At 42.5% G+C, this 15,530-nt stretch overlaps 1 protein-coding gene across 3 annotated transcripts; it reads right to left on the bottom strand.

The window, feature by feature from the left end:
- Positions 1-14,245, bottom strand: LOC119009592 (transient receptor potential cation channel subfamily M member 4-like). 3 transcript variants are annotated; one of them, XM_037081000.1, is made up of 28 exons: positions 14,179-14,245; positions 11,801-11,862; positions 11,508-11,685; positions 11,021-11,201; positions 10,027-10,196; positions 9,706-9,883; positions 9,185-9,249; positions 8,854-9,087; positions 7,170-7,272; positions 6,953-7,074; positions 6,541-6,840; positions 6,349-6,450; positions 6,118-6,246; positions 5,822-5,951; positions 5,361-5,506; positions 5,015-5,127; positions 4,818-4,934; positions 4,674-4,723; positions 4,349-4,587; positions 4,087-4,202; positions 3,040-3,172; positions 2,783-2,957; positions 2,488-2,653; positions 2,217-2,398; positions 1,972-2,104; positions 1,806-1,878; positions 710-803; positions 1-549 (listed from the first exon to the last, which is right to left on the bottom strand). In XM_037081000.1, exons 3-28 carry the CDS (start codon positions 11,604-11,606, stop codon positions 518-520), a joined length of 3,582 nt encoding a protein of 1,193 aa, XP_036936895.1. In that variant the 5' UTR covers positions 11,607-11,685; positions 11,801-11,862; positions 14,179-14,245; the 3' UTR covers positions 1-517. The 3 variants fall into 3 exon arrangements, with proteins under 3 accessions (XP_036936895.1, XP_036936893.1, XP_036936894.1); XM_037080998.1 differs by lacking the exon at positions 14,179-14,245 and adding an exon at positions 14,006-14,141; XM_037080999.1 differs by lacking the exon at positions 14,179-14,245 and adding an exon at positions 13,559-13,993.
- Between the last annotated feature and the right edge of the window lie 1,285 nt (positions 14,246-15,530).

Below are 15,530 nucleotides of genomic sequence, written 5' to 3'. Positions count from 1 at the left end.
TTTGTTTTACTTTATATAAAATTTATTGAACAAAATAATATGTAGAACACAAATACATGATTTAACGGGTTATTAAAAGCAACCATTTAGCCAGAAAGTAACTGAACCCTGTAATAACATTATAGTTTCAATATAACGGTGAAAACCTGTATAAAAACAAAATTCCAGAATTCAATTTACAGCAATAACAACATGTTAGTATCAGCAAACGAAATATAGGCTATAATTGCTACATCATAAATACACAGTTCTCTTTGGTATTTGAGTAAGATTGATTGCACATTTGAAATACCAGCTTCTGTTTTTACTCAATACTGTAACAAGTAGTAAAGACTGCTGTTCTTTCACTTTCTCAGTTGAGAACAATTAAGTCTATTTGGATACCAAGTCCAGTGATGAACATGGCCTGCAAACAGTAAGACTGGTGGGTGGGTGGCATGGGAGCAGCCTAAGTGAAAGCACTTCATTCTTGTCTTTTTACAGACCCAGAGCAAGTGAAGGCATCACCGAGGCTGAATCAGGAAGAATTGGAAGAAGAGGGGAAGGCATCTGTGTAGAAGCAGAAGAAGAGAAGAACAGAGAGATTAAGATAAATACTTTGAGGTAAAAACAGCAGAGTTTATCGAACTTAGTGAGTGAAACCTGTGAAATTCCAACATGCAGACTGTTTTCCTGTTTCTGATAAATGTATGTTCTGATTTGGCAATACCTCTTAATGTAGGTGGAGGTCGAGGCGGTTTGAACGTGCTTCCTTGTGCCAAAGTATCCACAATCCAGCTGAGAGCATTCGAGCAATACTCCATCTGAGGAGGAGGGTTAAAAGTGTGTTGACATACAATAACTCTCAGACATCTAAGTGAAGGACCAGTGTTTTGGGAACACAGTGAAGTATATGTTGACATTTCCTGTTCTGGTATGTCTTTGAATCCCTTTTCCGGGAATGTGTGGCTCTTATTAGTACTTGCAGCAGGTGATTTTTTTCCCTATTTGAGAATGGAGCTGAAAATTTGTTAGCGCTAGTTTGACCTATGAATATCTTGCAGTCCTGTTTGAACATCGACTTAAAAGGTACAGTTAGACATTTTGGGAAGTGCACCTTTTGTCTTTCCAGCTGAGACGTAGACTAGAATATAGATCCCACACTTATGTGTGACCGTTAAACACAGGGTTTGTTCAAAATATTTAGAAAATGTATAATTTGAATCATTATGTAACTAAGAAATTACTAAGGAATTCAGACTAACAGTAAGAATCAAACAAAATCAACAAAACCAACTTATAACTCAGGTTAACCAATATTTTACATTTTGAAATGATATGATCCTGTAGTCATATTTATTCTACCTTATACCAGACACCGAGTGATCTAAAGTTAGACTGAATGACATGGGCGCTGGAAAGAAAAGGCTTACGTTTTTAAGATAACTGACTTGCAAAACAAAAAATATAATAAAATGGCTTGCACGATGCTTGGATTTTACTCAGTCATGGCTACTGAAAGCAGCCTGCAAATGTGGGTCCACAATTACCTTTCCCAAAATGGTTACTACTTATTTAACAAATATGTTTTACTTCTAGTAAGTAAACACGTAGTGTGATATCAAGATCAGAACACAGTGTTCTAGTTGTCATATCACCAAGCCCTGCTATATGTAGATGGGTGACATTTATTTAACCTTGATACAGGATAGGTGGACTGAGCAAACAACCTCTGGCAGTTTGTTTCTCATTCTGTACCATTTGTTTCATTTTTAACTCAGAGTGTAACATCAGTCAAATGTATTAAAATAGTACTTTCATTTTACCTCACTCTCCAAAGCCCTCAGCCTGTGATCAAAGTCTCTGCTCTCAGTCAGATGTTTAACCATACCATCCATCCTAAAAATAAAAGAAAACAATCACTTCAACATGATTGAGCCAAAAAATAAATAAAGTCACTGCTTCAGTGTTGGTGTAGGAAGGTGCACTCACTTGACAGACATCCGCTTGAGCCTCTCTGAGTCGCTGCTTTTCTGGATCTTGTTCTGGGCAGTCAGGAAGTCCTCCTTCTGGATGGTTTCCCACGTCATTAGCCTGTTAGCTGCTTTCCCTTTCAACTGCAACACTAATAGAAAAGCAGAGTTTTTTTGATCATCACCATTATCACTCAACTCAGCCGTGATGTGTCCACGCAGTGTACATTCAGCAGTACCCAAGTCTCCGGCAAAAGTACTGACCAAAGTGGTGGATCTTGACAGAAGGCACTTTCCGGATGGTCCTCTTGATGAACAGATTTATGTGAGAGAGGATGATGAAAGGAGGAGCCAGGGAAGGACGGGAGTGGTACTGAACAATCAGGTTATAGCGCTGGAACTTCCAGTAGATGTCGCTGTTGGCCTGCACTTCAGTGAAGGTGTGACTGATGGAGGACAGAGAGAGAGCACAGTGTCAGTAGCCGGACTGCTGATGAGACGAACTGATTCGAGAACACTTCCCGTTGCTCTTTACCTAAACATGGCGATGAGCAGGTTGATGAGCAGGATGTTGGTGACCAGCAGATAAACAACCAGCAGGATTACAACTAGCCAGTTACTGTACAGAACTCTGCACGGCTCCTCACCACTGTCAATCCTCGTGATGTTGTCCGTGCACGGCATGTCCCACTGCTTCCCCACTGGGATAGACACAAAAACACAGGAAAAATTAAAACGTGTCCTGGCTGCAATGGATGTAAAAGATACATTATTCTAACACTGTTAAAAACTGTTATTTTGTCAATATGAACAATGCACTGATACTGTACCATCCATCTCTTCCACAGGGATCTGTCCGAAGATGTGTAGGTACGGCCGGTAGAAAACCCGCCGGAAGATGCGATCCAGGCGAGGGTCATAGGAGTAAAGCAGGGCCTGGTTGGCTACTCCATAGGCCATGAGCCACACCCCCAGGAAGAAGAGGAAGAAGAAGACATCCTTCATCTGAACAGGCGATAATAGTTAATCATGAGTCATTATAAGCTCTAACATTGATATACTGTCCACTGATGTTATTGTTTCTCACCATCTTGCCAACAATGATGATTTTCGGTCCCAACTGTCTGTGAATGGCAAATATGTGAATGAGACGGAGGGTGAAGACCATGTAGTCCACGCACAGGATGTCCCGGCCAAATCCATACGACCAGTTGAACATCCTGAGGCACAGAGCGAAGCAAATGCAGTGAGGTAACAGCACCACCCAGTGGCCAACCATGTGATCTCTATACCTTTGAGGATCTGAGGTTACTCGAATCAACTCTGAGAAACTTAAAATTCAATTCAGTTGAACAATGCATATGCTCCCCGTGTTCTGTCACAGGTGGAAACACAGCTGCTCTGTTTCAAGGGGTCAAGAGCAAAAAGCCACAGACTGTAATGACACAGTGGCCATTTTCCTCTGGCATCATGCTCAAGGTGGGAAGTTTATATTGTACTGTTGTGTTCCAAGATGGAAGCTGTACAAATGTAGGGCAGTGAACAAATCATTATCATTCCACTGCTTGAAAAGATAATGGATAGTGAAGACTTGGAGGGACGCTGGGCCATATTTTAACAAGGTACGACAACATATTTGAAACCCGATTCCAACTCTGAAATAACAGCTGCCATCTTAGAAAGGAAATGGTTGAAATCTAAGGTCAGGTGCTGTCTTGCTAATAATCTAGCCAACTAGCTACCATTACAGTACGATTCCAAGATTTGTGAAGATGTTTCAGAATTAATTTACACGTTTCCTGTTGTATCGTGTCACACGAGAGTTGTGGCTTAGTGCTAAGATTAGTTGCTGTTCAATGGTAAGTAAAGGGTTACCAAATATTTGGTTTTACCAGGAAATATGGCCCGATGTCCCTCCAGTGTTTCTTTATTCAGAGTCTTTATAGTTACTGATCAATTGGGAAGCAGTAAAATGCAAACAATTTAGTCAAATTACTATGTTTGCATGGCTTTTAGATTCCCATCCCTGAGCCTGACATCACAGGAAAATGGCCACCATGTGAAAATGGGGTATAAGCACATAAATGAGTAATTTTGTGTAAATTGTACTGCAGATGGTCCCTGTCATCAGTACCTGCAGATCAGTCCTATGATGAACAGAATGATGGCAGTGAGGTCGCACTTGTTCCAAACATCCTGAATGTACACTCTGATCCTCTGACGCCAATTCATCGTCCCCAAAAAGAACGTCTTCAGGAAGAAAACGTCAGTCAAGTTAGTAGATCCATAATTTAAACACAGCTATAAACCTAACAAAACCACTTAATCATACCAAATAATCACAGCCAAATATTGCAAAGAAAATAGTAAATGACAAGATGGCTCTCCACACTCACCTCCCTGATCTCCTCGCACACAATGGTGAATACCCAGAAGTAGAGCACATACTCAGTGATGGCTGGACCCTTGGGCGGCGGAGGCTTGAAGTCCACCAAGAGCACATAGGCAAACAGCAGGAGGAAGAGGAAGTACATGAGGACGTTCCCCAAAAATGCGGTGACGGGCGCAAACCAGAACTGCCGCCATCTTGACACTACAAACGGACGCTTTGGCGGTCTGCGAGAGTGGGGTACGCCTGTGAGGAAGGTTGGTGTGAATGGATTAGTGCCTGCTGAATATGATTATTTATGCAAGCAGGTGTTGTGTTTAAAGAGGTCTTACCTCTGATGGTCGCTGTCCTGGGAGTGCTTAAGCCTTGTGAATCAGCTTCACTGTCACGAAAACGAGACACTTACAATGAACAAAACAGGCTATAAAAACAAACATTCATTCTACAATAAATCAGCACAGAGTGAAGGGTTTTACATGTGCTTGATGTCTGAGAAAGAGAAGATGGTGGCGCCGTAAAGGCTGTCGTTGTCCCTGCCTGGTGCGTCCTCGTTGGGCTTCCCCTCCTCCTCTTGCTGATGGTCCTCTTGTTTCCTGTGAGGTGGAGTATCAGTTCTGAACTCTGAATCTCCTGAATGCTACTGGCAAAGACATGCTAAACACACAGGTTTTACCTGAAAGAGATAAGGTTGGTATAGCAGAGGACGGGGCAGAAGAAGGTGAGCAGGAGCTTCCACACCTCCGTGTTTCTCTCCATGTCACCCCACCAAATCTGGGACAACAGAGACTGGAGGAGGAGGAGGGAAAATTAATCCTTCATTAGGTCAAAGTGCTATTATTTATTCATTTATTTTCTGAGATAGCAAAGGATTAATGCTTTGACCTGAACACCTTGGCAAGCATGCTCAAAATACAATATAAAAAGGCTTGTGGACATGTGGAGAACTGGTTCAACTGCCACACTGACGTCAGTGACTTGGTTCTGGAGTGGTCTTTATAATCTCAGTCATAGTGACACACCTGTACTCCATCATGACTGAAGAACAGCCGGGCGTCAGCACCCATGCCCATCTGCAGGCAGGTGGTGCCACCCCAAACTGGAGATTTCCTGATCAGCAGCGTGAAAGAGCGACCCTCGTTGCTCTGATAGCAGGAGCTGAACACGTCTGTGAAGAGGGAAAGACCATTCAGAGACACTAGAGACACCCATCCACTTCAGCTGTTTAGGAGAATGCTGCTACGATGTTTTGCTGTGACGCTCAAGATACGTTTTGTGAAACACAAAGCCTCATCCAACCCTCTATCGGCATGAGGATGAGTAGACAATGTCTTAATTTCCATTTCTGGGTGAACTTGTGCTTTAAAAGATGGGCTGAATAAGACTGAGCACAACAATAAGGGTGTGAAATCTAATGTATGATCATCATTTTTTCAGCAGTTAATGTTGAATTAATAAGTAGATGATGCATCCGTGGTCTCACCATGTGCCACCGTCTCAAACCTCTGAGCCAACTCCTTCATGGACAGTTTGGTCTCAGTCTCAACCTCCAGCTTGGACAGCTCCCTCAGTATCTTGCAGCCACTCAGAGCACTCAGCACTGACTCTCCTGCCTACAAGAGACAGCAGGGGAAGTCAGGGCTTACGAACTCTGTTAAATTAGGTGCTAATACAGTGTTTTGCTGTGAAAGACAGAGGTCTACTGCAGACACAGCTCTGAGCCTGACTGCACAAAGAGGTTGGATTATTTCAAACACGTTTCTGCTTCAGAATATTTACCATCTCCCAGAAGAAAGTGGCCATCTCGCTGCGGTTCTGTAGGACGGCCCAGATGAAGAGAGAAGCCCAGGGGAAGAGGCAGCGCTCTCTCCGATAAAAGCAGTCACCACGCAGCAGCTTACTGGCACGCTGGTGTGCATGAGGAGATGGGAAGAGGATATTAGATTCCCTCTCGTCTTCTAGAGCCAGAAGTTAATTAGTTAATATGTCTGAACATTCAGAAAAAGTTACCCTCAGAGCTCTCCTCTTGGATGAGATCTTCTCTAAGCCCAAAGCATCATAGTAAAATGGCTGGCAGACATCGCCCATTAACAGCTCCAGGACTCCTGCAACCTGAGTGAAAAAGGAGGTAGAGTAAGAAACAAACAAAGAATTCAAGTATTTTTTCTCATTGTTTTTTTATTGAGAAGCGAAAAAACCGACCTCAAAAAGGGTGATATCTGTCACCGGGCCACTGTGCATGTTCTCTGCTGCCACTTTGGAAGGCGACTCTGGCATGTTTGATGACGTGGGGACAGTGACCACAGTTCCTAGCCGCTCCACCAGACGGCGCTGAAGTAGCTGGTAAAGCATCGTCCCATCAGCCACTGAGCGGTACAGGCTCTCCAGCCTGCCGTAAGTCAGGTAGTCCAGGATGTTGAGGCCGTTCTCAGTGAAAAGACGCACAAACTGAGGCTTGTCGTTGACCAGGGCGTCTGTCATGGAGTCTTCCAGATCGTCATACTGTTTGATTGTGGATCATTATAAGGGAGGTTTCAATATTAATGGATGTACTTTGGCGTGGTCATATTTCTCTGAAAGTAACATAAATCATGTGATGTTGTTTTCTCCTCACCCTCCACTGGATGTCTCCATTGAAGAGTTCACTCTTGGCGATGTCAACCCTGTTCCACGTCACCGCCAGCTTTAACTCCTCATTGTAAGGGCTGGCATCAACCGAGGTACGCTGCTTACTAGCTGTAAAACACAGAATCAGGCCCAAAAGAAGTAACACGACTTGTTGCCACTTAAAATGTTTAAAATGTTGGTAAATTTAATAAAGTTGCACATACCTCCCACCAACGCTTTGAGCAGGACTGTGTCAAAATCATTTGGGCCCTCCTGCTCTCCGTGGTAAATTGTAATGAAGCCTCTGTTTTGGTAGATGCTCAGAGCCTGGGGACCCAAAACAAGGAGGCAGAGGTTAAGAAAAACAGCAGGATTTTTTAATATATGAGCAAAACACTGAAAAAAGAATGTAAGGATTAGATAAATAGTGAAGCTTTGTGGACAAAGGGTGTCTTCAATTGTATGATATTGTTGAGTGCAAAGCCTTTCATGCTGAGTGAGAAAGATATCCAGCGTTTAAAGATTTTATCAGGGCCTTTGAAGTTCAGCACCGACAGTGCTAAGTGAACTGCAAGTAGACAAGAATAAGATAAGAAGTGTGTATCCAATCACTGCCTTGTTCAACAACACAACAAGCTAAAGATTGGGAGGTGATTACATCACTGATTGACTCATTGGAACAGTGATTAAAAAAAAGCATGCGGTGTTGGTGATGTTACAGTCACACAACTCAAACTCAAACACATAATCTTTAAAGCTGCATCTGTAATAAGGGTGTAGGGAGCAGAGAGAGAGAGAGCTCGATGAGGATACTGAATGCTGTTTTACATTGCATTCTAGGAATTTCCCCAAAAAGTATGTGATCATGAAAAACAGACCGCCCTTAGCACATTTGAAAGCTGCAATAATGTGTAATTTAATTGATAAGTTGATTTAGCTAGCAACATTATTGTCAGATAGCAAAGTTATTGATAGCTGGTATTAGCATCGTGTGACTACTTTCAACAACCTGGCAACCACTTCAAGGCAGGCTATTTGAGCAACAGCATTGTTGTGACATGAATGCAATGGTAAGGGGAGACGGAATGACACATATAGTGGCTCAAGGTTTCAAATGTTTTACAATAACACCTTTAAATTTAAGGATTTGCTGGTTTCTTTATCATTTATGATTGTAAATGAATCTTTGGGTATTGGGCTGGACAATATGAAGACGCCACTTTGGGCTTGAAGAAACTGTGATGAGCAATTTTCACAATTTTCTGACATTTTATAGACCAAATGATTAATAAAAAAACAACAACAATGCATTCTGTAAATTGGTCGTTATTGACTACATACAATGCAGCCAATTCTTTCACAGTGTTTTGCGTTACTGTTTTGGCAAATGGAAACTGAAACTGACTTCCAAAGTGAGTCAGTTATGGGGCAGCAAGGACGACAGAAAGACAGCCAGCAGTTTCAGGGATCTGGGTCAAACTGTGACAGGAAGTGGCTTGAGAAGTCCACAGGGCCCGAAGAGGGTCGATTTATGTTCTTTACATGCAGTTGTTGAATGACATGCAACATGCATAGTTTTCTGTTCTGAGCTTTAGCAGCAGCTGGGCTAAAATGTAAGCTTGCCCTATGGGGTTATGGCAGAAGAAAGACAATGGGGGCTGTTAAAATCAAACAGTTTGTCCATAAATATGTGCTGCAAATGTATTGGAAGGCTGCCCGTTATGTTATGAAACATCCTGTGTGAGTAAAACTGACCTTTAAGCATTGAATGAAAGGTCAAGGGGCCGCAAAGAATAACATCTGAAAACGTCTAAGGTCATGAATATAAGTGTTAGATAGCTGAATGTACAGCTTCTTCCTGTTCTGCACGTCAACACACACATAAACCTCTCTGTCCACAGCACTTACCTGTTCAACTAGTTTATCCGACTCTGCTTCAGAAGGGAAGTGCTTTCTAACCCGTTCTGCCACTCTGTCTTTCAGATCCACGCTGGGGCCTGCCTCGCCATCGCCCTCGCCGGAGGACTGGGCAGCAGGGGCCGAGGACAGGTTCTCCAAGAGATCGCTCAAGAAGTCAGCAAGGCCTCCTGAGCCGGCCAGCACCAGCCAGGGCATGGAGGTTTTCAGAGAGAGATCAACTCTCTGACAGAAAGAAGGAAAAGAAAAGGGAGTTTCTTTATGGAGTAAAATCAGAGAGTACATTTTATTGTTAAAACTAATAACGTCTTGGTGACGATACCTCCAGCATGCTCGCCTCCCCTGACACCAGCATACAAAGGACAGGGATGTCAATGCTGCCGCTGCCTATGAGAATACAAGCATTTTCACCTTTAGTGCACTGGTAGATTATTTTTTAGTACTGGCTTCACTTTATGCAGATGTGATCGATAGAATTAAGTGTGTAGAGACACAAAGAGAAAGAAAAAGAGACCGCTGTTAGAATTTTGGACAGGTCCCTGCTTGATGTTACATGTTGATGAACCGCTGTGTCTCCAATTCTTGCAGGGGCACGCAATGGTTTTTATGCGGTGGATACCAGAGGATAAGCTTATCATCACTTGCACTAGTAAACAGTTCACCACAAAAGGGCCAAATTAAGGTTGAACATATAGCACTGAGCTGTTTCCGTTTTCTTTACATTTAGCTGACACAAATAACCAAATTCTTGGGACATACACAGGCAGACCAGCATCTTCCTGTTATTCTACTCCGATTCTACACTCAGTGAAAACTATAAGACTTCATTATCCCGTCTCTCACCCCAGATGCCCGTGCGCTGGTGGGAGATGTAGTCCTCCAGTTTGGCCCTGAACCCGGTCTCTCCTCCTCTGCGCCCCTCACTACCATCGTCCACCAGCAGGAAGGCCTGGTAGTTGTTGTCGAGGCAGCAGGAGTCCCGCGACGTGTTCTGGACATAGTACTTAGCAGGAAAGCTGCCCTGAAAGATGAACAATCCAGGGATATGATAGGATTAGAAACCTAGACTGTAAAGATGAGGAATTTTTCCCTGGTTGTTTCACAATAAAGAGGGAACATGATCATGGTTGGTGGGTAGTGTAGTTTGTAGATACAGTGTCAGACCTGAGAGTTGACCAGCTGCGTTCGGTTGTGCACAAGTCCCCACGGAGCAATGCCCAGCGCCACCACTTTGTTGAGGGGGACCGACGAGGCTGCAGTGGCATGATCCCTCACTGCTTCTCCGACACACCTGCCGACACCTTCGCGCAGGCCTGTCGTTATGATCCACGCTCCTGGGATGAACAGTCAAAAAAAAGGGAATGTAAAAGGAGAAACTAAAAGTTTGGTTGGTGCTGGAATTGAATGCCTGAAAAACGCCACAATTACCTCTGGGTTTTTTGGTTTTTTTTGTTTTTTTTTGCATTAGCGACCTGTGTCTACAAATGCACCTTTCTATTATTGCAGGTGTCTCATTAACTCTGCTGTAATCAGGGGCCTTTCAGAGAACAACCACTTAAAGTGACCTTAGATGACAGGAGATCAGTATCGCTGTGTGCCACCTGCGCTAAGCACAGTAGTCGGGAGGAAATGGCCATTGTAGTACCAAATTAGGATCAGACCACAGGGACACATACAGTGCACTGGAAAGACATAATGTAACAGCTGTATTTTTCCTGCTAAAATCGCCATGTCCAGTGTTTTCCAAGAAAGTGCTGATTCAGTAACTTGCATTATTAGTCAGTCTGATTATTATACGTTTTTGGGGGGTTTTGACTTCATCGGAAAATTCTTACCTAAGCAAAAATATACAGAACTGAAAGTATGTCTGCGTTAAGGCTCTAATCTACATCAAGTACAAAAATTCAAATCAATCAAATCAAACACTTTATAATACCTTCAAAGGTCTTTTAGAGGAAACTAAATTCAATCACTTTAAAAAAAATTTCAATACCTTCAGATACCCTGTCTTACTGGCGCACAAAAATGTATTTTATATATATGGTGGACAAACGACAAACTGCTTGGCATGTTGAAGCTGATAATACTGTTAACACTATATAGTGTTCACAATGCTGTTAACTGCCAGGTGACCTATGACCCATCAGGATTTGTTTACCTGTGCTTTGTGAGGCTTTCACTAGTCCCTGTCTGAGGACCTCCCGCACCCAGGTCTTCACCTTTGCCCTGCCTTCTCCGCCCACTACAGAAACCACCAGGTTGGGCGAGGGAAGACCCCAGTGGGCTGTAATCAGGGTGTAGACCATAGACGGAGGCGTATCCCATGACAGACGCAGGAACTGAGGTCCAAAGAAAAAGGGACACTTATAGGCATTTGATGGATTATTTCAGAAGATGACAACCTATGACTTAAGAAAAATGGAAACTACACTACGAGTTAATTAGCTCAGATCGGTTAGATTGGCCCCTCAGTACAAACATGGGTCCTCTCTGTCAGCTTTGTCAGTTTGCTCACTGTAGAGGCAGTAGTAGAACCCTTGTCTGGCTCATTTGCCTTTGAGGAACTTTGAAAACACAACAGATTTGATAATAAAATAAAAAAGGTATTTAATGAGGCGTTCAGAGCCAACAAAGAGGCCACCCACATAGCTATGCCTCTTGCTGGCTCCAGCAAACTGTATCTCTCCAAAGGCATCCGTTGGGTATTCAGACGAGTGCTGGGCGCTGTCCCAGTGGTTGACCATCGCTGTGCTGAAATAATCCCCGAGAGCCACGGAGGCATGGGCATCTCTGGCACCCCCACACTGGCATAGCGCGCCATTGCTGCGAGTGGTGAGAAGATGATACATGTGAAAACAGGATCATCTCCTGTTGCATCAACACAGCCAATCGACAGACATTACTACCACAGGAATGTGCTCCACAGAGCTCACAGTACCTGAAGGAATCTTCTACGAAGGTGGTGCACACTCTCTTCTTGATGATTTTGGGGATCCAGCTCTGAAAGCATTTTCAACAGGTTAATTAACTGAATATATGAAAAGGCTGTTTCAGTTTTAAGAAATTATATCCTACCCTTTTACGCCTGGAAATCATGTGGCTGCAGGGCGCAGTAAGCTGTTCAAATGAGAAATGTTGACTATGGCTCGGAGATCTGCCTGCCATCACACCTAAATGTGACTTCTGACGTGGTGCTGTAGTTTCAGCTTCAATTTTTATGGGTTTGTGAATGTTTAAGGGAGGGTGAGTGTGTAAGCGGCGGGCACGTAGGCTACTATGGTACTGTGCACCGGTATTTGCAAACCTACTTGTTAAAGTGAGGGGCCCCACTGGAATCTTCTTTGATCTTGAAACTGGACTTAAGTCTCTTTCCCACTTTGACATTTAACTAACAACAGAACATTTCCCTTAAATCAACTTATTTCCTATCCACTGTCACATCAATACCCGTGTGTAGGGATGCATGATGTGGATTATTTTCAGCTGATGCCAATAATTACCTGCTTGTCATAGATGATACCATTATTTCATGTTTCTGTATTTTAAGAAGAAGGTTAATTACCTGTTATTTATGCACACCTTAGGGTAAGAAAAGCTAAGATTTAGAAAGCAAAGATGGATGATTTAATATTCTATTGCTCTAACAGCAATTGTTGTGTTGAAACTCTTAGACTTTTCCCCTTTCTATTCGCTTTCTTTCTTGTGGAACATGTTGCAAAATAAAATACAATCAATTTGTCTTCCTCTCAAACTGTAAAATAAAACATACACATGAGGAACAACATGTTTGGCTCTCTAGTCTACACTGTGTGGCTCTACCCAGATGCAGCAGTTTGACACACTGAGCACAACAGGCTGCAACTGACTTCTTTCTCCTTCTTTGCTATGTTTTTTTGGCCGATCGGGAACCAACTTTAAAGAAGCATACAGCCAAATACTGTATATGTGTGTAGATGCTGTGCTTGTCAAGTCAATGAAAGACATTTGGCTTTGTATTATTGGCTCCATTTATTTACAGATACATCCAGTAAAACGGGGTATTAAGAGCAGGTTTACAATTTCAAATAAAGACTGACATACTAATCTGTAAACACATGTGCACACATGACAACAAGGGTGTATTTTTATAGTAAACACATTCGTTAGATAAGCCTAAATAAAAGTAATCTCATTCATATTTATTGCATTAGCAGGTAATTATTAGTAAGTGTATCAGAATACATATTAAATACAACCCTGTGTAGAGAAAATGATGGTTGCGGTCCATTTAGCTGTGCCAGCCGCCCCTGTCAGTAAACCAGGGGCACAACACCAGCGCAGCTCTACTGGCACGCCTAAACGGAATGCGGCAATTCATCATGTTATTAGTAAGACCTGTGTTTGTCGGGTGAAAATATGTCCGGAAAGAACAGGACCAATTCTTACTTCTAGTTGCATTTATCCTTTGGACGTAGGTATGACGATAAATATGTGTGTTACAGCTTTAACTAGCTTCAAGTATAAACCTTACAGAGCTAAGGGATGCTAAATGACGCTTGTATGCAAGCTAGTATGTGTGTGTAACGTTATTACGTAGCTAGTGAGACAACAGGCATAAGCTACATACACATTATTGGGCGTGCTCTCGCCTTTGTTTTTGCAGTTATCGTCAGGTAAACGCTCACTCAGTTACTCTTAAAGAAATGTCAATCCGCACCTTTTATTCACAGTCAATGACGTTCACCGGTTTATTAAGTGGTAAATCAGTTGAATTCCACTTTTCCGCAGCCAAGCTAACGTTGTCTTCGCTTCCGCCGGTTAACGTTAGACGTCACGTGCACTGTCAACAACCACAAAAGTAGCCGGCGCTAGCTAAACATGCGACAAAATGCAAGCGTTTGCACACACAGAGCTGACTGTAAGAGTGTCTTTGGTTTTCTAATCGTAGAATCAGTCACTACACGACCACTAGATACGTGCTGTCCGAAGAAGGCACACTGCTCGTCACCGTGACTCAACCCAAGAGAAGAACTGCCAGCCACAACTTTCTTAACAGCTTCCACTTTGTCGGCTTCTCGATTATTCACCGTTTCCATTGCTGCAGTGTTAGCCAAACATCCCACTGAGTTCGGAAGCAGAATGATTTAAAGAGAAGCCTACCCACCTGGTCTTTCTCAGATTTAACGATTGTGTCTCCGTCTCCTCCTCCTTCTCTTATTGTCTCTCTCATGTTGTTTTTTTTCCCTTTCTGTCCGAATCGGTGAAAGACAGGGGGCAGAAGCTTCAGAATTTCTTTCTGTTTCACCTAACTCATTGCTCAATGAGTAGGTAAATTACCTATGGAAATATCATTTCCAGACGTCCCCCAGCAGCAGTCAGGAAGAAAACCAGGTGCTGACACGCCACACAGGTGAGGGTGTGGTTTTTACAAGTGGCTGACAATCTCCAAATACCTTCCTCCAAATTTAGAAATATAGGAGGAGCCAGTCAAAATCTAGCATATTTCATCCCTGGGCTGTGTGCTGGGTCATTCCTGATTACAACCGTCTTGCTATCACTACTAAGATCTCCCGTTGTTGGAAAGGAAATGCTTCTGGCCACTGATGAAACAATTTGACATTGTAGGAGACAGACAACTGAGGACACCAAAGCTTGTGCATTGAGCAATTTGCTGCTGGCAGGATCGCCTAAAAATATCGCACAGTCAGGCCTGGATTACCAACAGGGCAATGCCTCAATTAGCCCAACAAGCGCATGACGCATTTGCATGCAGAGACATATTTAACATAACATTTCAATCAGAATATGTAATAATTTAGATGACATTAAGATATGTATTCTGTACTTAAATATGTAGTTTCTATAAGGTCATTTCTAGCCTGAGAACATTTTTCAGAGCCCCTCTACCCTTGAAAGGCAGTGAAGCTCATTAGAAAGAGTCCATGTATGCAGAGTTCAACCTGCAGAAGTCCATTTTGCCTTTTTCCTCAGGGTAATCTAGATATTCATCAACTGTTACTCCACACATTTATACTTTATATTAAATATTTATTGTACAAAGCATTTAAATATTGAGGAATTTAGATTTTAAAAAAGCAATATGATTAAATATTTAACTCAACATTCAAACATCCACATTCTATGTGCTTACAGAGCATAAATCAATTATAAGTACCAGTCAGTCAGAACATACACATACATATTTGGTTGTAAATAGACAAGAACTTTGTTGAGAACTGTTCTTCTTGTTAGTCCGCAACCACAGTCACCCCTCTCGACCTTATCTGCCATATCCCTGCGGGTCGCGGGCCTTTTTCGACTCCTCTTTTCCGTTTGTGTTGCTGATGTTGTATAAATCGTTGGCCAGGTTTTGAAGCTGGCACGTCCCGAATTTGCAGCCACGCTGAGGCACACGCCGGGGACGCAACTTCACTGCCATACTGTTGTGATAAAATGAGAAAGAGATGGAAAATAAATAAGTTATAAAGTAAAAAAAAAAAAAAAAAATTTAGATAAGATAGGACTTCATTGATTCCACACTGGGGAAATTCACCTGTTACAGCAGCTCAACAGTCATGACCAAAGGGAAAAAACATTGATTTATGATAGATAAAAACCAACAAGACAAAAAAAACTGACAAAATAGAATAATTTAGATAAATGAAGTCCAAATATTGAAAATAAAGACT

This window comes from Acanthopagrus latus, chromosome 20 (genome assembly GCF_904848185.1).
Source record: "Acanthopagrus latus isolate v.2019 chromosome 20, fAcaLat1.1, whole genome shotgun sequence".
In the NCBI taxonomy this organism is placed as follows: Eukaryota; Metazoa; Chordata; class Actinopteri; order Spariformes; family Sparidae; genus Acanthopagrus; species Acanthopagrus latus.
The sequence above is the reverse complement of the archived record's forward strand: the minus strand, read 5'-3'. Positions and strand labels throughout refer to the sequence as shown.